Source organism: Nicotiana attenuata, unplaced genomic scaffold (assembly GCF_001879085.1).
Source record: "Nicotiana attenuata strain UT unplaced genomic scaffold, NIATTr2, whole genome shotgun sequence".
NCBI classification, from domain to species: Eukaryota; Viridiplantae; Streptophyta; class Magnoliopsida; order Solanales; family Solanaceae; genus Nicotiana; species Nicotiana attenuata.
The window spans coordinates 141,203-162,876 of NW_017672117.1; the positions used below are offsets into that span (position 1 = coordinate 141,203).

A 21,674-nucleotide genomic window follows, 5' to 3' on the forward strand; every position below is an offset into this window, starting at 1 on the left:
TACCGAAGGAACAAGCAGAAGTGAGATTGGTTCCAAATGCATAGATGCAACATGTGATCTCTCTAGACCTCCCTCTCTTAACGACAATATTGGAACCCAAGAAAATGCTAGTGAAGATAATGATATAATTGGGATGATCTTGACTATTGCAAATGGTTAGACAGTGTTTTTTTTTAATTTTATATATGTTTGTTTTAATCAAAGATTATTAACAAGTACTAATTGTGTTAGCTCTTATAAATATTTTTGCAGAATCTTGTGAACAAGCAACTGAAGCACATGGTGAATAATTGCAAGATAAAGAAAATGTGCAATTGGAAGAAAAAGAAAATGATGCAAGTAATATCTTAGCTGAATTGTCTGTTGAGAAAATACAAGAAGGTAGTGTGCAGAAGACAGGTACTGATTGTGTCCTAAATATTATATTCATAATTGAAATTTTGTCTCTTCATTTGACGAGTTGCAGCAAACTAATATATATATAGTGTTGCTGGCAGAGGACAACAATGATGAAGCTCTTAACCAATATACGAGGAAAAGAAAGAGAGACAGTATTGGTTATGATGGTCCGTCATTGTCTATTCTTACTCCTACTCCTCCAAGTACACAAATGAGCATTGATGGGGCTTTGAGTATGGAGGTTGAAGGAAATGTTGAAGAAGAGCTTGGTCGAGGTAAAAGGAACAAGAAGCTAAGTTGGCAGTTGAAATCTCCTTTTGATCAGGAAAGAAAAGCAGGAACTTCGATGGCAGACAATCAAAATACTACGAAGAGTTCAGGCTGGATAAAATCAACATATACTCGTAGGTGTATTTTTCATTATGCCACAGAATATGCAAAATTAATGAAGAAATTCATTGGGTGGTTGCGCAAGGAGAAAAGGAGAGGTCGCAAAAAAGAGTAAGTCCCATTAATGTATTTCATTACGTCCTTAACTTCTGTGATTGTAAGACTAATTTTAGGACTAAGTGTCCTGGACTTTTGAAGTTGTAAGTGTCAGTTCAGGACCAAGTGCCCTTAACATTTGAACTTGGAATTCAAAGTTAAGGACTGCCTGTCCTTAACTTTTGAACCTGTAACTGAAACTTAAGGACTGCGTGTCCTTAACTTTTGAACTTGGAATTCAAAATTAAGGACTGCCCGTCCTTAACTTTTGAACCTTCAAGTCAAACTTAAGGACTCATGCCCTTAACTTTTCAACCTGTAATTCAAACTTCAGGACTTCCTATCCTTAACTTTAGAACCTGCAAGTAAAACTTAAGGACTTCCTGTCCTTAACTTTTGAACCTTCAAGTCAAACTAAAGGACTCATGCCCTTAACTTTTCAACCTGTAATTCAAACTTAAGGACTTCCTGTCTTAACTTTTGAACCTGCAAGTAAAACTTATGGACTTCATGTCCTTAACTTTTGAACCTGTAAGTCAAATTTAAAGACTCATGTCCTTAACTTTTCAATATGTAATTCAAACTTAAGGATAGGTTTTAACTAATAAGTGTAAGTTAAGGACCAAATGTCCTTAACTTTTTCAATTTGAAACTCAAACTTCAGGACTTAGTGTCCTTTACTTTCTCAAAACAATTTGCAAAACTATGACAGTATGTCCTTAATATACAGAAGAACAACAACAAAGTTAAGGACATTGTGTCCTTAACTTTTTCAATTTAATTTGCAAAATGAGGACACTATGTCCTTATTATTATGTGCTCAATTTTTATAGAATTATCATAGGAGGCGATGTCCTTAACTTTATCAATCCAGAAATTCAAAAAAAAAAAAATCAAATTTCTACTTACTGTATAAAAATCAATAGAAATCGGAAGGAGTATAACTATGTCGAAATAAAAATCAATAGAAACACATAAAAGTATAACTTACTGTAAATCTATGTCGATCTTTGGATGAGAATGTTGAATTTTTGAAATCGGAAGAGAATTTTCTTCAATTTCGACGATCACAGTGAAGTGCTGCTGCGCCGCTTCTGCTGCTTCTGCTGCTACGTTGCTGCTGCTAGCGTAGGTATAAGTTATAGCAGAAGGGTATTTTCGTCCGGTCAGGTATAAGTTTATTAAACCAGTGGCTAAAAACTAAAGACATTTAAAACACTGGCTTTAAAATAAAGACAGGTGCTGTTAGTGGCTATTTGTGCACATCGCCCCAAATTTGTAATACAAAATCTTCAAAATGTTATGATCCAGTTACTTCTGAATCCAGTTTCATACAAACTTTCATATCCTGTACCATAATGAATCGTATTGTCCTTTTTTCACTTCTTATGTAAACCTTGCTAGCAGAATAGGTTCTTTGCTAAAAGGACCCTTAGTGACTTTAAATGTTTGAACCTCTAAAATTTCTAAAATTCAGAATATAAACGAACTAAACGCAAGGACGTAAATGGTGTCTCCAAGCGCCAATCTCTTTGCTTTTTGCTTAGAGGTTTACCTTTCCCTGCTTTTTCTCTATTCACTCTAACATCTGCTATGCCCCAAATACAAGCATTAGTTTCCAAATTGAAGGAGACAAGCCTGAGAACACCATCATGTTCAGATGATGATCCACCCTCAGCCACTTCATCACTAACATATTTTACATACATAGGACGATCCTTGAACCGGTCGAGATCTTGGGGAATCCGAATAACTCTCTCAACACCGGGTGATGATACCTGGTAAATTTTTTCATATGCAAAAGATTGAAATTAATAGAGTTTCATCAGAAAAAGAAGAAAAAAAGATGTGATAAAATAAAGAAACTTTAACATATGATTGCAAGATCGTGACATGCAGATATGATGTTTCAGGAGAAATGCAATGTCTTGGGAAGTTTAGAAGCAATACAATTGTTTCCTTGCAAAGATTATTCACTACCTTAAGTCTTAGTATAAGAGAGCTAGAAACTTGGTCTTTTGTGATGACGAATCCTTCTAGATGACATAGAATAACATCAAACGGGCAACGCAGAAAAGGATTACCAACCTCAAGAGATATGTTATTTGGAATAGATCCAGCCACCTCAGCTTCATCAAGCTTTTCTCTGTATCTTAATGAGAAAGCTTCAATATCCATCATACTAGGAGTACCTGACCTGCATGCACAATTTTGCACATCAAGACTACATATGGTATCTACACAATAACTTGTGGAAACGTAAAAATAGAAGAAAAGCAAAAGATACAACCACAGATGAATGGTGCAACAAAAGATACTGAATTAAGTGCACAGACGTAATAATGTTTGAATATTTGATAAGTCGCTAAACATGAATATATCATTCTAGAAAGAGCTGGGAGAGGACCTACTCAAAGATGCTAGACCATTGCAGTCTCTTCAAACAATCACATGACATTCTTTAGGCTACTTATGTCTCAAACCTTATCATTTTCTTTTACATAAGGGTAATTTTCCTAATTATTCAGAAACTTCTAGGAACTTCTTTTGCTAATCCAGAAAGCCCAAGTAAGCAGGAAGATAGAAGGTAGCCAAGATAGTACGACGGTATTTAGAAGGAGAAAGATAGGAGGAGCCTAGTTACTCAATGGCACTAGAGATATAGCTAGCAATATAGCAGTACAAAAGGTTTCATCTTATGGACAAAAGCTCCTTAAGAAATAATGCATTTCAGTCGATCAGAAAACAATTGCAAATTAAGCCGTGGAAACAAAAAGGAAAGAAACTTTTGACCTGCTTCTCCCTTCATCAGATAGAGGTTTTAACTGGATTTAATACGTGGTTCATGACATATGCAACTAATAGTTGTCTCAAGCAAATGTCTGCAGCTTACTTATTTGTAAGTCTCTCCACTCGTACTTGAATGTTGGCATTTTTCAATGTTTTAAAGGCATAAATTCCCAATTCCCCATCAAATGATAGAGCAACTTCTTCTGCAAGTTCTAATGCCCTTTTGTCCCATGATGTCCCAGACAGAGAGATCCCTCCTCCTCCCGATCCATCCCCAACCTTAAAACAGGAAAAAGTGGTTCACTATATGAAATTCACAAAGTGGTTATACTGAAAATTAATGAAACTTAAATACCATACAAAACTTGAAGTTTCTTGTACAACTTACATAAAGTTCGGCGTCTTCCTCAAAATACTCTTCAAAGACCCCATCATCATCATCCACCAGGTCCTCTATCATTAAAAATTTAGGCATTCAACATTATTGTTTATTAAAACAGAATACTTAACTCATTTGTTTCATCATGGAAATCAGCTTACAGGATAAATCCTCATCTTCACTGCGTGTGAAGTACTGTTTGCCAAGATGAGGAAACAACACTGTGATTTTAAATGTTTAATAGATGATATAATTAGAAGCATCCTCAAAAAATGCTAGAAGGAAAACAAGACAAATGTGATCAAGCACAATTGTTCTCCTCTCCCAAAATGATTGTCCTACTGTGCTTCCTAAAAATCAATCAAAATAATACTACAATATTTGACTACTATTCTTAGATAAAGTTGCGGAGATGAGGATGCTGAGATGGATGTGTGCTCATAATAGAAGGGATAGGATTAGGAATGAAGATATTCGAGATAAGATGGGAGTGGCTTGTGTGGTGGACAAGATACAGGAAGCGAGGCTGAGATGGTTCGGGCACGTGAAGAGGAGAGGCACAGATGCCCCAGTGAGATGTGAGAGGTTGGCTATGGTGGGTCCTAGGAGAGGTAGAGGTAGGCCGAAGAAATATTGGGGAGAGGTGATCAGACAAAACATGGCACATCTTCAGCTTACCGAGAACATGACCCTTGATAGGAGGATGTGGGGATCGCGGATTAGGGTTGTAGGTTAGTAAGTAGTCGAGCGTATTTCCTTTCCAAACCTGTACTTCCTTCCATAACTGTAGCAAGTGTGCGTGTTCCCTATTTTTAGATCGATATGATTACCTGATGTCTCCTTTGCTTCATTTTTTTTTCTTCTTTCTCTGGCTGTTGTTACTATTTCGCTTACCGTAGTTTTTTTGCCATAACTGCTGTGTTTTGCTTTATTGAGCTGAGAGTCTTCCAGAAAGCCTCTCTACCTTCACAAGGTAGGGATAAGGTATGCGTACATACTACTCTCCCCGGGCCCCACTTGTGGGGATACACTGGATATGTTGTTGTTGTTATTCTTAGATATTTTTTCGTCATTTTGAAGTAGAAAAGGTTTGCAAAATCAAACTTCAGATAAACAGTTCTTGTACTCAGAGTAGTAAAAATAAAATAGATCCATCTAGGAAGGTGTGATTAACAAAACAAAAGAACTACGTCGTACCATATGTTGCTCGAATACGAGTGTGGGCACCTAATACGGGTGCGAACTTAGAAGTCAGATTTGTCTCCCCTAAATCTTAGGATTCAGGGTTGTGGATAATAGTATGAGCACGGGTATTAGGATACACCCAACAATTATGAGATATATAAGTATATATCTCGACAATTAATTGAAGTTATTGATTTAAAGCTAGTATAATTAAATTCTTTGTGAACATTTATTATTTTACTCATAAGTTGTCTCGTATAATAGCAAAGTGTTCTGCTACTTTATATGAATGGATATATGACACAAACCTAAAACAAAGCAAATGCTTGAAAAATGAATATGGATGTTTGAGAGTGGGAGAGAAGTAATTTGGAGCGAGCTGGAAATGATAAAGGGAAAAGATGACCAAAGTGAAACATAGCCAACTTCAAAAGAGTACAAACTCTCACAAAAGAATTTGATTATGATTTCTGAATGAAAATTGTCACCCTTGAAGTCTACTTTCCAACGTTTCAAGCTGTTTGATATTCAGGCATTTCTACAAAAAATAATGGGTGTTTTGTTGAAGGTCTCCAATAGGGGGTTAAACTGCAAGCAGCAAACCAAACTGTGTACCACAATTTTGAAACTTCAGAGGGGGTCACCGAAGTGAGCCAGCAAAACAAAGTGCGGCCAGAACTTTGCCCAGCTGCCAAGACACTATACAAAGGCCTCCACTCGGTTAATTTTGATCCTAAACATGTACAAGAAGGCTAGGGCTCAGTTCTGGGAGAATTTTCACCCCAAGGTCAACTCCAACCACCCAAGTAAGTAAAATTATGGAGTTTTGGAGTAATTATAGTCCATTCATGTCAGCCCTAACATCAAAATTCAAGACTATGGTTTAGATTCCTCAACCCCAAGAATTCCCGAAAGTTAATATTTTCAGGAATTGTCTTAAGAGGTAATCCCACTACCCGATCTTCATTTGTTGTGTATAAATGAGTAAGCCGAAAGTGATTATGAGTAGCAATCATGGTTAATTGAAATATTGGTTGAAAGCCAAAAGTAGGTCTTGAGAATGTGGTTGGGTAGTTGAGGAAGAAGATGAATAATGACTTGGGAGTTATAAAATGGACATTGACTTGTAAAGCGTTAATAACCCATTTAATGCTAAGGATAGAATTTATGGAGTTAGATTACCATGTTAATACATGTTCACGATATGAGTAGACATGTCTAGCTGGTTCGCTCGATGAAAGTTAAAGGCATCAGGTGCCTAGCTGTTTCTCCAGAATTGGGGTGTGACAAAAACTAAAACCAATTAATCAACTTACTAAGAAAGCGAGTATGATGAATGTCAATGCCAAAAAGAAAAGCCATTGTTTTCTATTTAGATTGTAGCATATTAATATTTATTTTGTCTCAAAGATGAGGTTGTTACCCAAATCAGAAAACAGTTGTTCTTGTTAGAATGTTCAGTGCTAATGTTAGATTATTCGAGTTAGACTGTTAAAGGTATTAAGTTTATAAGCTAGATATTTTCTATGTTGGACATTGTGAAATATGTTTAGATACCTACGTAGTAAGTGTGTCTTACATTCATGAAGTAAAACTATATATGCATTGTTTTTACACTCGCAAAATAAGTATCTTAAGCAAGAAATATCAAGCACCAATACATCTCTTCCCTTCTCTTATTCTCTCACGTGGTTGAAAATATTAGAGATGGGAAATGATGAATTGATTATTTGACAAGATAATAGGAAAGAAGATATGTATTGATGACAAGAATCACTTATTTATAAGTGTTTGCACAACAAACATATGATATCGCTCCAATTTTAGACAAAGTTCAACTCAAGATCGAAAAACCAATTTGAATTTACTTATTTTTGAAAATATAGGAAAGTAAATAATTTTCTGAAAACCTACTAAAAAGATCACTGAAAAGTCATGGTTGTGGGTATCTTGCCAGAAATATTTATATGACCAGAATGTCACAGCAAAGTGAACAAAAGAATGACTGAAAAGAAATGGTGATGCCAGAACGATCATCAGAAAGAGATGCATAACCATCGCAATAGTCACCGGAAAAGAGGCACAATATCATGGAACAGTTATTAAAAATAAAAGCAGTACCACATGAACTATCATCCGGAAGAAGATCGTTGTTTTTGGAACATTTAACAGAGACATACTATAGCCAGAAACTCACTGCAAAAAGGTGTGGTACCACCGGAAGGATCACTAAAAATAAGAGTGGTAACGCCAGAACAATCGATAAAAAGAGACAAGAATAGAAAATTGTTAAAATAAAGACAAATCTTGGTTGGACAAGTGGCAATGCTAAGGACCGCCTTCCAGTAGGCGAAAGTTAATTAGGTCTATGTAAGAGAAGAGAAGAGATGTATCGATGACTAGATAATTTCATGAATGCAAGACCATCAAACACAATAAACATATGACATTTGTTCGATGTGGGATTATTGAAGGGAAACTAACACTTCTAACATTATAATTCTAACGTTCTAATCATTCTATAGAACGTTATCATCTTAGCATATATTATGTTGTTTTCATTCGTCTTAAGCTTGTCTCTATTGTTTCCAATTTCTTTCCTCAGAAAGTACCAAGTTCTACAGTTTAAATTTCATATCGATTGGTCCTCAGGAGTCAGGCTGTGAAGAGGATTACGCCATATCTATATCAAGTAAATATTTCCATCCATATAAATGTCCTACAAAATAGAGATACTAATACCACACAAGTAATCGTTTCACTTTTACAGCCAATGATGATGCCTTCCTCAGCATGGTTAGAGATCAGGTCAAATAAACAATTACCAAATATGCAGTAGAAGGAAGCAATTTGTTAAGGATCACAATGTTATTTTAGCTCTCATTGGAACCTCTTCCTAAGAAGAGTTTTGGTTACAAAGGAGCCAGCAGAACAAATTGCTAATGACAGCAGTAGCTGAAGCCTTAAAAAATATTCGACCACATAATACTGCTTTTTATTTACCTGCGTACTTTTTTTGCATGTACTACCCACAACAGGAAGAGAAAAGGAAAATACCATATGCATATTTACTATCTTGTTGCCTGCATTCTCCATTAGGATGCATCAGAGAATAGAGATGTTTTTGTCAGCAAATTCATTGATAATTTGTATAACTTTATAGTTAGCCCATAAGGATTTAGGCAACAGATTCTATAGCAATAATTTAACAGAATTTTGACTTGTATGAAGGATCTTAATGTTCGAGTATTTATAATTTCTCAAACGTTAAGCTGATAGGTTATGCGTATCTTTCATGTAGTAGAAGCAGACTATGTTGCGCGGACTCTCCAAAATACTGCCGCACCCGTGTCGGATTCTCCAAAAATACACTGCTTTGGAGAATCCGACATGCACCCAGCAATATTTTCGGAGATTCTGAGCAACATAGGAAGCAGACAAATAAGGCTACATCCTTGGAGAAACACCTACTGAAATAAATTCAGAAAGGAAATAAGTTCATGAGAGAAACTTCCCAAACTTAAAGACCATTTCAGTTGTCTGGACTTCCAGACACACAATGGACTACTGCAATTCCTATATATCCTTGATTATTAGTTTTTTATATCCATTTTGAGGTAACTAGAGCAAAGGAGAAGACAAAAGTATGTTGTGGGAAAAGTAATAACTCCTTTTCCTCTATACAAAACGTATTACCAAATTAGTAACTCGTTTGGTTTGCTATAGAAGAAAAAATAATTCTGGCATACAACAACTACGCCTCAGTCCTAAATAAAGTTGGGGTCTGAATCCTCACTTCTTTCTTTAAGCTCAACGCATATCGTCATCACTTCTTCATATATATATATATATATATATATATATATATATATATATATATATATATATATATATATATATATATATATATATATATGTAATCGTAATAATATTAAAGTTCTCAATTAAATTTAAAGCCTATTCCGACCTATATGAATCATTTTCTTCCATTATGTCCTATCTTTAGCTAAGTCTGCATTGATTCCAATGATTTGTAGGTCTTTCGAGACAACTTCCATGTGATTTTAGGTCTACCTCGTTCCCTTTTAACACTATCGCTCACCATAGACTCCACGCCTATGTACCGGTACCTATGTAGGGCAACGCAAGACATGACCAAACCATCTCAAGTGACCTTCTCTCTTTTTATCTTCAATGCGTGTTACTTGCACCTTCTTGCGAATGTGATCACTTTTAATTTTATCTATGACTGCACATCTATCTTAGTATCCACATCAAACAAAACACTCATCTTGTGGATATGTTGGACTTTAGCAGCCCATTCACTACCATATAACATTGTCGGTCTTATATCTGTTCTATAGATCTCACTTTTCACTTTGGCGGGCGTCCTTCTATCACATAACACCCCGGTAGCATTTCTCCATTTCAACCATCCGATTTTAATCCTATGGGCAACATCTTTATCTATTGCATAAAATTCTAATTTACTACTATTACTCATGTAAAATTTAATTTAAAGAAACTAATGCAAACTTTGTAAAATTATGCATAAATAATACTCCACAATGTTGGGTTTACAATATAGAACTCTACGTTGCCAATACTGATATACTTTGCAAGAATCCATGTGTAACTTTACTCAGAATAGAATACGGAATAGGAATATATGAATTAGCACCTGAAATGACAGAAATAACCTTAAAGCTAATTATTGACGTTGATATCGCATATACCTACATAATAATCATTGCATTACTATTCACCAAATGATAACCTACGTATAGTTATTTTACGAACAATCAAAAAAAAAAAAGGGGAAGCCCGGTGCACTAAGCTCCCGCTATGCGCGCGGTCCGGGGAAGGACCGGACCACAAGGATCTATTGTACTAACAATCTATGTATCGTTATTCATTAAGACTTGCTATATTATTATTCAACTAATAAAAGTCATTGTATTAGAATAGTTGTATAACTAGTCCGCAAACCAAATGACTCCTAACACAATTAGGGGTCGTTTGGTAAGGTGTATAAGAATAGTACTGAATAAGGTGTATTAGTAATTTTAGGATTAGTAATGCTGAGATTAATTATGCTGGGATTAATTCTTATCAACAGTTTGATATGATGTATTAAAGGTTTTGAAAGGGCAGTTCTATCTTTATACATACTTATCCATGTACTAAAAATTATGGTATTGCTAATGCCATGGTTTGCTATGTATTGAATAGTAGTGAATATGGTGTATATCTACTATAAGTATTAGTTATAGAGAGATTAATAATACTAAAGCTAATACATGTTTTATTTTCCCTAATACATCCTACCAAACTAACCCTAGTGGAATACAAACTACAAACTGAAAAATGGGCAAGATAGCAAAGCTTCACCCACTGCCTTTATTTGTCACAACATGAGAGAGACAATTGAATGGATATGCGGTAATCTCTACTAACAAGATGAAGACCAACTGGTTAGAATAGAATAAAATCGCGGAAGATATGAAATCCAAATCGTTAAATTGTCAATAGATAAGAGATACCACAAACAAAAGTAGACATTAAAAAAAATACAAAATAAAAAAAGCAATGCTTAATTTCTAGTAAATTGCATACCATCTTCAAGAAGAAGCCCATCCTCAGCCTCATCAACCAAAGAAACTTTTTCAACAACGGAGGGCTTGAGAACTGGTTCGCTTCTCTTCTTGGCATTCACCGTTATACATACCCTTCTCCTTCTCGCCTTATTCGAAAGTGTATGACAGGAAATCCTGCTACTATTACTGCTAGAACCCATGGACATTGGCAGGAAAGCTGAATTTGGGCTCCATGTCATCAAACCGGTACTTAAACTCATTCCTCTGGGCAGTTTATTCGTTGGAAAAGAAAAGGGAACAACAAATTAAATACCAACAAAATTTAATGGCTTTGCTGGTCGACAAAAGCAATAACGACGTTATTGGAATTCATCTGCAGTTGACGACGCCGTTCGAGTTCATCCACCCAAAAATCTTTATATTTCTCTAACCATTATTTATAAATATATCAAAACTAGTCAAATATATATAAAAATTAAAAATGTCAAATAGATAAGTTTCTTTCTCTCCAAGAATCACACACAAATATCTTCTTCTATATTTTCAAGCGTGATGACCAACATTAGACGCAAGATAGAACGAAAATTGTATGAATAAGCTAGCAAACAAGGTGATAAAATACAAAAAGGGTCAAATCATCTTCAATCATGTAACGTGCATGTATCACACACACAAGTATACATGAATATATATGTGATATATATTTGATACAAATATGATACGTCTGTGTATGCGGCCAAAATCGGAGAATTCGACTTTGAGGATACTGTGCCACTTCACGTCCGGCCTCGAGGGGCACATCGAAGGTCGATCTCCGAGCAACACGAGTCGGTGGTCATCATGGAAAGGCGGGAAACCCACGAGGGCACACAATGAGGACTGACAGAGTCTGCAAGAATAGTACACATCCGCACTGAGCCGTTATACAGCTGCACTAGTAGCATTTATTCGTCATTTATTAGACATGTACTATGTTGGGATTCAACCCTCCTATATAAAGGGGACCTTTGTCATTTTGTAAGGCACCTTGATATTGAATATAACACAACATTATCTGCTCTCTTTGCTAACATGATTGTTCTACACATTTATTGCTTATTTTACATTGTTCATTGTTTCTCATTTATTGCTCATTAATAATCATAAAAGGCCATCTTTAAGGCCCTCATTACCAATGATTCTTTGTCAATAGTTTATCGTTATTAACCCCAACTAGACCACGAGGTCTTGCTCCAGCCAGCTCGAGGCCCAGCTTTGTGACCCCATTGGTTTGCACATCTTATTCTCTTTACTTATCCCTAGCATCTATTGCTTAACAACTAGTCTTAAAATAAATCACGTATTTTTAGAACCACAAAATCAAATATAATTGTAGTTACCATTTTCAAAGTAAATGGTTTGGCGCCCACCGTGGGGCTAAAATTAATAGTGATTGTTTTGGTGCTGGTTTTCTGAAAACGCAAGTTATTCTTCACACTTTTTCTTGTCCAAGAATCTCTGATTTCAGGTCAAAATATCTAACTCAGCAAACGCACGCGAGAACAACGGTATTGGGCTTTAGGGAGAAAATAGCGCAGACGCTGGTGTACCACCGCAAAACCCAGGGGTAGCACCAACAGATGCCGGTGTACCACCGCAAAACCTAGGGGAGGCACCAGCACAAGTTGCCATCGACGTGAGCTCACGCAACGCCGTGCATATCGACTTAAACTCTCATACCAACGGAAGTGTACGCGAGGAAGAAAGAGACGTTAGTCTTCAAGTCATTATTGAGATGTTGCAAGTGCAACAAGTGACCATTGCTCAGCTACAAAGCCAACAAAAAACTCCAAGCACAACAACACAGAAAATGGCTCCTCGAGTCGAGCAGGCATCAGAAAGATCGAGTAACAACGGGTCAGCGACATTCCCCGCTATTATGAAGATGCTCGAGGACCTCACTAAGAGGATTGAATCAGGAGAAAAGAAGATAGAGGATAATGATAAAAAGGTGGAGACTTAAAGGGTCGATCAGATCCCGGGCGCACCTCCGATTCTGAAGGGTGTAGATTCAAAGAAGTTCGTGTAGAAACCATTCCCATCAAGTGCGGCTCCGAAGCCCATCCCGAAGAAATTCAGAATGCCCGATGTCCCGAAGTATAACGGGACCACGGACCCCAATGAGCACGGCACCGCTTATACTTGCGCTGTAAAAGGGAACGACTTAAAGGACGACGAGATTGAACCCGTCCTGCTGAAGAAATTTGGAGAGACACTGTCGAAGGGGGCCATGATGTGGTATCACAACCTACCCCCGAACTCGATAGATTCATTTGCCATGTTGGCAGACTCTTTTGTGAGGGCACACGCCGGTGCCATCAAGGTCGCCACTAGGAAGTTCGATGTCTTCAAAATCAAACAGAGAGAAAACGAGATGCTAAGGGAATTCGTATCTCTCTTTCAGATGGAGCGAATGGAATTACCGCCAGTCTCTGACGACTGGGCAGTACAAGCCTTCACCCAGGGCTTGAACGAGCGAAGCTCTATAGCTTCGAAGCAGCTAAAACAAAATTTGATTGAGTATCCCGCCGTAACTTGGGCGGACGTGCACAACAGGTACCAGTCGAAGATCAGGGTCGAAGACGACCAATTAGGAGCCCCTTTGGGCTCAGTATATCCTAGTAGGCTCGTAACAAAGGAACAAAGGTTTGCAGAAAGGGAGCCGAGACCTAACAAGGAAAGATACCAGCCATATGTGGAAGATCGAAGGAACGCCCCGAAATGTAACATACCTCGCGGCGATCGAAGGACAGATCAGGGTCCAAATTCCCGGGGAGTCATAAATAAAAACGGGTTCGATAGGTACACTGGGCCAGTAGAAGCACCCTGGCTATCCGAGTAAAACTTCAACATCGATGTCTCGGACATCGCGTAGGCCATAGGTAAAAATCAAAGATACCAGGTGGCCAAGACCCATACTGTCGGACCCTTCACAGAGAAATCCTAACTTGTTATGCAAATATCACGGCACTCACGGTCATAGAACCGAGGACTGCAGACAGCTTCGAGAAGAGGTAGCCCAACTGATTAGCGAAGGGCACCTTCGAGAGTTCCTCAACGACCGAGCTAAAAACCAATTTCGGGAAAGAGAGGCGAACAGGAAGAACGAACCAGAAGAGCCACAACACGTCATCCACATGATCATCGAAGGGATCAACGCCCCGCAGGGACACATTGTCAAGCGAACGGAAATATCCATCACCAGAGAAAAGCAGACTCGGAGTTACATTCCATAGGATGCTCTCACGTTCAGCGAAGAAGACATCGAGACCTTGTCTCAGCCTCATAATGACGCATTGGTAATTTCTTTTCTTTTGAATAAATTTCAAATTAAACGTGTGCTCATGGACCCAGGTAGCTCGGACAACATAATCAGGTCGAGGGTGGTGGAGCAGCTCGGACTCCTCAATGGATTCAACATGGCGAGCGAGACGATGAAAGGGGAGATCATCCTCCCGGTCAATGTGGCCGGTACAATCCAAGATACCAAGTTTCATGTCATCGAAGGAGACATGAGATACAATGCCTTGCTTGGAAGGCCATGGATACACAGCACGAGGTCAGTGCTGTCAACTCTCCATCAAATGATGAAATTTCCAACCAAGGATGGAGTAAAAGCAGTGCACGGAGAGCAGCATGCAGCAAGAGAGATGTTCGCGGTACACGACATGACACCAGCATCGGCGCCCTCTACACCGAAAAGGCCAAAAGACAAGCAAACAGCCGAACAATAAGCACAACCGACGTTCTCAGCTACATCCGAATAAGGGAACAAAGGATCGTACCGCGTCCTCGAAGCAAGCAATTAGAACGTATCAAGGCTCGAACGCTATCATTGTTAAGGTATAACCCCTTCCCTTTTCATTCACGTTTCACACTAACTTATTGCAAGAATTCAATTGAAAGGAATCGGAGCGCCCTCAGCTCGAAGACCTTGGGTTTTAAAGCATGCATTGCACTCTTTTATCCTTAGATCGGGTTTTATCTCGAACGGGTTTTACCGGCAAGGTTTTTAACGAGGCAACATCTATGTGCTACCTAAGGAGAACTCATCAAGTATTCAAGGTTTCTCTTCAATCAACCTCCAATACTGGGGGGCATCACCCCAGGAGGTCACCCCTCGGAAGAAATCAAACTATGCCTAGGAGGACCTCGATAGGAGAATGTTGTATTAGCCCAAACGGTCAAATGAACCGTGTCCATGTAGAGTAATCGAGCCTCCTAAAGCAAAAAACGTGTACGCATGTATCAAGTAATTAAGGAAGACTTTTTTTTTCATCAACAGTGTGCCTCGAAAAAGTTCACTACTGTCATGCAAAACGGCCCAAGAGCCAAAAACTCTCGAACACTCGGGGACTGTCTTCGACAGTCAGCTCATCGAGCCATCAAAAACTTGGAATTTGTAAGACCTTGATCAGGCAAACTTCAAGCTCGTAAGCCCTCACTGAGGCAACATCAAATCTGTAAGCCCTCAAGAAGGCGTGCTCAAACTTATAAGACCTTATAAAAGGCATAACCCCCGATATTAAGGTCAAGGCTATATATTCAAACTTGTAAGAACCCTAAAAAGGCATACCCTCGATATAGACGCCGAGATCACCGCACACGGGGACTAAAGGCTACGGCCAAACAAAAGGCTACGGCCAAGCAAAAGGCTATGGCCGAATTAACGCGGTTCGGAGACTTCCGACTGCCGCCATAAAACTAAAGGCCTCCAAATACTTCAAAAGTACTTCAAAAAGAACCAGTTAATCATGCTACCCTCGGCATAAGCAAAGGAGCTTCGATAATATCAGCTCCGAACAATAAAAAGGTTTCGAAAACAATCAGCCTTCGATTAAAAGGTTTCGAAAACTCAGCCTTCGAGCGAGCCTCCCGAGGTACTCAACTATTGTCACATATGGACTCATAATCGAGGTTCTCATTTGAGCTGTCGAAGAGTCGGACGAACGTAAAACATGCCAAGGCATAATCAAAACTTCAAAAGTTTTTAGCTGAAATGAGGGAAAACTATAGCCATATTAGAGGTCGCATCGACCCAATCTAAAAAGAGCATAGGAGCCAATGCGTAAAAGCCTAAGAGCCAGCCCAAAGAGCCTAAGCGCCAATGCGTAAGAGCCAGCCCAAAGAGCCTAAGGGCCAATGCGTACGAGCCTAAGAGCCAGCCCAAAGAGCCTAAGGGCCAACATATTGAAAACCCGAGGGTCGACGAGCCTGAGTCAAAACTTGATTCGAGGACCAAGCCCTAAACGGTCAACCATTATCAATTGTTCATCGAATACAAGCTAAGCATTCTTATCTAGAAATCCAACATATCGGACTGATTGTCAACAGGCATCAAAACTCGAAGCATAAATAAGAACGCAAGCAAGTGGGAATTTATATAAAGGAAAAACCAAAGGGTTCCTTTTTATTATAAATAATGGTACAAAGATACATTTACAAACACTCCCACGGGGAGCCCGATACAAAGAACAAGAAAGAAAAACCTAGTCTGCCCTCGAGAATTTAGCCTCTCCCCTCGGGGACTATGTCTCAATCGGCTCCCTCGGGACCATCTCCCGCATCGTCCTCCTCCTCGTTATCTTCGGTATCGTAAACGAGGAACCTGGCGTCAAACTCTTCCGCATTTGCCTGCTCTATCTCCTCCGAGAGATCGAAGCCCTTGCCATGAATCTCCTCGAGAGTTTCCCTCCGGGATCTGCACCGAACGTATTCGTTGCTCCTCTTCTCTCGATCAAAAGCCTCCCTCAACTTCGTACGAGCTTCAACAGCATCTTGTAGATAGACGGCCACCTTCTTATCGACTTTTGCCCGGATCTCTTCGGCTTCGGCCCGAGCATCCACAACCTCGGCCTTCATTTCCAAACGTTCTGTTTCAAGTTTAGCAATTCTGCTGGTCTAGACCAAGTTGTTTTCTCAAGCATTACGAAGTTGTATCTCGAGGGCGGAGGCCTTAGTCAATGGCCGCAATATGAGCATCTATCTGTGTCCTCAATTCGCTGCATTCAGAATTTGCCTGGTTGGCTTCTCCCCAAAGGCGTTCCAACGCCTCAACCTTTTCCTGCAACTGAGATATCAAAACATTAGCTCCCGGAATCGGGAGAAGGAGCCTATATTCCTTTATAACAAGGGTTACCTGTCTCTCGAGCTTGCCTTCATAATCATAACATCGGTTCAACTCCGATCGAAGATGTATCAGCTCTCTTACCTTCTTGTAACAAAAAAGCCTGAGAGATCTCTCCCTATTCAAAGCTTTACGCAACTTCGCCTCACAGCGAAGCAGCTCAGACTTGAGCTTATCAAAGGCCTATGGGAAAGAAGGTTCGGTCAAAAATGAGAAAACACACAGTTGGAAAAGCAACAATAAACCCAAAATGCACCATAGAGCAGAGTCGTTGAGCTTTCCTCGAAGGTCGATTTCGCATCTACCGGCTCGGTCTCATTGGCTCCAATAGAGCAACCCGAGACACCCTTCTCCAGGCGGGGACATGATAAAGTCCATCTCCCTCAGGGTACTTCCCGTCGCCCGAGGGCCAGCTGCCAAATCAGGTAATGAAAGACCATTGCTCCTCCTCTCTTGTGGAACCTCTCCCTCGAGATTGGGGGCTTTGAGCCCAGCAGGCTCAACAATCTCGGGAGGCCTCCTGGTTCAGGCCGTCATTATAGAATTATCCTCTCCGGATATGCTGATATCCTCAGAGCTACCAATATAGATGAGATCTTCATCAGCGGCAACGCCCTCCTCAGGCCTCCGAGCGGATCCTGCCTTGCTACGAGAGTCCTCATCCTTCAAGGATCTTTTTCTCTTATTATCCTTCCTTGATTCGGAAGTTGAAGGTCCTTCCTCCTCCTCGTAAGGAGACGGTCTCACTTCAAAAAACTCACTGATGCCTGCAAACAAAGAAATTAGCATACGTAAAGGAAGGTACCCTATGAGAGAAGGACTACATTGCACATACCATGATGCTTAGCCTCCCATTTTGCCTTCGACAAATCTCACCACTTACGCTCGTCATGAGTCGAAGAGGCCGCCAGTTTACGGGCCCAGTCCGCAAGATCGGGGACCATATTTGGCATCCACGGGGTCGCTGCGGAAAATGAAAGAAAACGTCCTTACAAAACTTGGCCCCACCAAGAACAAAAGTGATAAAGTTCGGTATATCACTTACGCTTGAAATTCCATTTTTCTGGAAACGGCAGGAACTCCGCGGGAATAATGTCGACAGTCCTCACTCGAACAAATCGACTCATCCACCCTCGATTCTTGTCCTCTTCATCATTAGTGATAAAGGGCTTGGTGGATCGACGTTCTAGCATAATTAGACCTCGATAATGCAAAGGCCGGTACAAGCTGATGAAGTGGATCAGAGTGAACTCGATTTCAGCCTTCTCAGCAAAAAATCTCATTATCAACATAATTCGCCAGAAAGACGGATGAATCTGTGCCAAAGTAACCTGACATCTTCGATAGAATTCGAGCACGAGTCGGTCGAGAGGACCTAATGTAAAAGGGTATGTGTACACGGTCAGAAACCCCTCTATGTGGGTCATAATATCCTCTTCTCGGGAGGGTATCTATAGCCTCACCTTTCCTCCCCATCCACAGTCTCTCCTTACAGCCTCAAGATGCCTTTCTTCTATTGAGCAAATGAACCTCGATGCATGTTCTCGATGACCCGGGACATTGAGAGGTTTCTCTATCGCAAAATCCTTCATCGTGACGAAACAGTTCGAATTTAGCTCGCCAAACGCCGGCGGTGAGCCACCAGCCGGGCGAGAGGTAGAAGTGGGACTTCCCTCTTTCTGATGAGCGAATTTGGGCATGGTAGCCATGGTTCTTTCAGGACAAGAAAGGGAATATGGAAATCCAGGCGAAAACTTTGATCTGAAACAGCACTAGGACTGGCGCAGAAAGAGGAACTCTATAAAGAAAGATAGTTGCACAAAGCGGCAAAGCCTTCAATGAAAGGAAAACAAGTATATATAAGAAGGGCGGCGACTATTCATTAACTTTGATAGCCAATCAGCTCTGGCAAAGCACTTATGACCTTCTGGGAAAATGTACCGACGGGGCCACTTCGGTCAATTCACAGTCATATCGCAAGAATGACGCCAACGCACTGTAACGCCCCGAAAGACTTCACTATGTAAATTAAGGTTTTGTGGTGTCAAGGTAGGCTAATACGTTGTATTTTCAGAGTTTTGGGTTGTACAATGCGTTGGGGAGTAGAAATTTTCATCAAAGCTAGACCAGGCTTTAAGCTGGTGAGGCATGGATAAAGCCAGGCTGGACCAGGCTTTAAGCTGGTGAGGCCTGGATAAAGCAAGGCTAGTCCAGGCTTTAAGCAGGTGAGGCCTGGATAAAGCCAAGCTACGCCAGGCTTTAAGCTGGCGACGCTAGGCCTGTAGCCCAGTCCGAAAATTTTGGACTATCCATTTTCTATCCTTATAACCCGACCCAATTTCTTTATATACACGCAATGTGTCATTTTTGATGAAAAATCTGATGCTTTAGAGTGAGAGAGTGAGACCTAGAGTGAGAAAGTAATCTTCATCAAATCCTTCTTTAATCCTTACTCAAATCTTTGAAGATTAACAAGGAAAACACACAAGAATTTCATCATTGAGGTAAGATTCTACACCCTAACCCTTAATTTCAATTTTAGCTAAATATGGGTAATTAACAAGTGGGTTCATGGGTATAAGTGTTGATTATCTCACATGCATGTATGATAAGAGGTTATGGAGAGATTGTGAGCTAAAAATATAAAAAATGGGATGTAGGATGATAGAATCTCTCACAAAAAGGTCTTAAAATCATAATGCGCACTTAGTGCTTGATAATGTACTCAAATGAGCTAGAATCTTGATTATCTCTCTAATTTTGTGTTCAACTTGTAATTCTCATAAAATATATCGAAGTTGCTAGGAGTTCCGGAATTATTGTAAGAATTTAAGCAAAGCTCTATTGAGGTATGTATGGCTAAAATCCCCTCTTCTTAGAAATTGAGCTCCCATGGTGTCCATGCAAATATTGTATGTCCGAAATTTGATTGATGTAGCACTTGTTATATTGGTGTTGCAAGAATATATGCGAAAGGTGTATCTCAATGTGTTCAATATGCTATTCTTGGTAAATTGAGGATATGTGAAGAATGTGAACTATGTGCTAAAATGCATGTGAAGAATGTGAACTATATGCTAAAATGCCTAGATTTCAAGTCAAGTTTAAATTGTGATTATTATGCTGAATCATGTGAATTCCTCTCTATGCTTACAACTTGAATTGCTCTTGTATGTGCCCACTATCTTAAATTGCAAGGTTAATGTTGAAAGTGAAAGTGATGTGATGTGAAATATGAGATATGAAATGTGGCCTAGTGCCAAGTATGATGTGATAATTGTGGCCCCAAGTGCCGACGAGCTGATATATGCGAAATAAAGATTGAAACGAGATGATTGATGGAAAAAGGAAAAACGTCTTGGTAAGACTGCCTAGCCGATCGGGCCGTTATCGGACGCCATGCCACACACGTGGTGGAATTGTGCTAATATTGAAACCAGAAAGTGAGAATGAAATTGTGACTGAGGTATATGTCTCAAATGAGGCAACCTAGCCGATCGGGTCGTGATTGGACTCCGTGCATAAAGCGGTGGTATTGTGAATGATGATGTAACAGTATTTAATGTCCCAACCTAAAGCTATGGAAATTGTGTGAAAGCTATGTGATCCCTTATTTGATGATGTGGTGATTGTTTAAAGCTTTGTTGATCCTTATGATTTCTTTATTTTTGTATGGTTGTTCTTTCTAATGAGATGGTGTTAAGTTATACATACTAGTACTATTCCACAGTACTAACATCCCTTTTGCCGGGGGCACTACATCTTTAAATGGATGTAGGTGGTTCCATAGCAGGCAGTGTTGGTCGTAGCTAGTGACGCATCTTCCTTTCAGCTGACTTGGTGAGCGCCACTTCATTTCGGGGTCCTGTATCATTGTTTATCATGTACTTTATATTTTGAGGTATAGTCGGAGCCTTGTTGCCGGCATTTCCATATTACTCTTCAGTTGTATTTAGAGGCTCCGTAGACAGGTTGTGGGTAGTGTTTGATGTCGGGAATTATATTGGTAATGTTTGTATTTGGCAAACATGTTTTTCAATAAATCTATAAACTTGTACAATTTTGGAAATATTGAATGATGTTGTTAATGGGAATGAAATGGAGGTGATTAATGAAATCTTTTCAGTATTTGATTAATGGAATACATCTCCTCTTTATTTAGGGATGAAATTGGGTAGAATGAAATCTAACAGGCTTGCTCAGTCGGGTTCACTCGGTTGAGCGCTGGTCGCGCTCCTCGGTTTTGGGGCGTGACAAACTTGGTATTAGAGCCTAAGGTTTTAAAGTGTCCTAGGATGTCTCGGAGCCGTGTCTAGTAGAGTCCTTCTTATCGGTGTGTTGTCGACCACTTATATAAGTTGGAGGCTACATGGACATTTAGGAATGTTACCCTTCTTCAACACTCCATATCGTGCGATAAAGCTTGACTATGAGATTGTCTTCTAACTCGTGCGTTGAGATTCACGGTAAGTTTAAACGCTCTTTCATCTATTCCAAGTAATGTTCTCATATGACCTGACAAATTGTCAAGGGCCTGAAAATTAAGGAGATGGCACGTATATCTTGTTAAACGAATGGTATGGACATATAGGATAAGTATGAAGTACCATGAATATACTTTAATTAAGAAAATATGTTAAAAGTGACCACCCACTCCAAGGAGACGTTGACT

The 21,674-nt window shown here is 39.6% G+C and overlaps 1 protein-coding gene across 1 annotated transcript; it reads right to left on the reverse strand.

The window, feature by feature from the left end:
- Positions 1-2,108: 2,108 nt before the first annotated feature.
- LOC109211931 lies at positions 2,109-11,246 on the reverse strand. Its single transcript, XM_019375532.1, has 5 exons — positions 10,856-11,246; positions 4,064-4,128; positions 3,779-3,954; positions 2,974-3,082; positions 2,109-2,663 (listed from the first exon to the last, which is right to left on the reverse strand). The coding sequence occupies exons 1-5, from the start codon at positions 11,094-11,096 to the stop codon at positions 2,352-2,354; spliced, it is 903 nt and encodes a 300-aa protein (XP_019231077.1). The 5' UTR covers positions 11,097-11,246; the 3' UTR covers positions 2,109-2,351.
- Between the last annotated feature and the right edge of the window lie 10,428 nt (positions 11,247-21,674).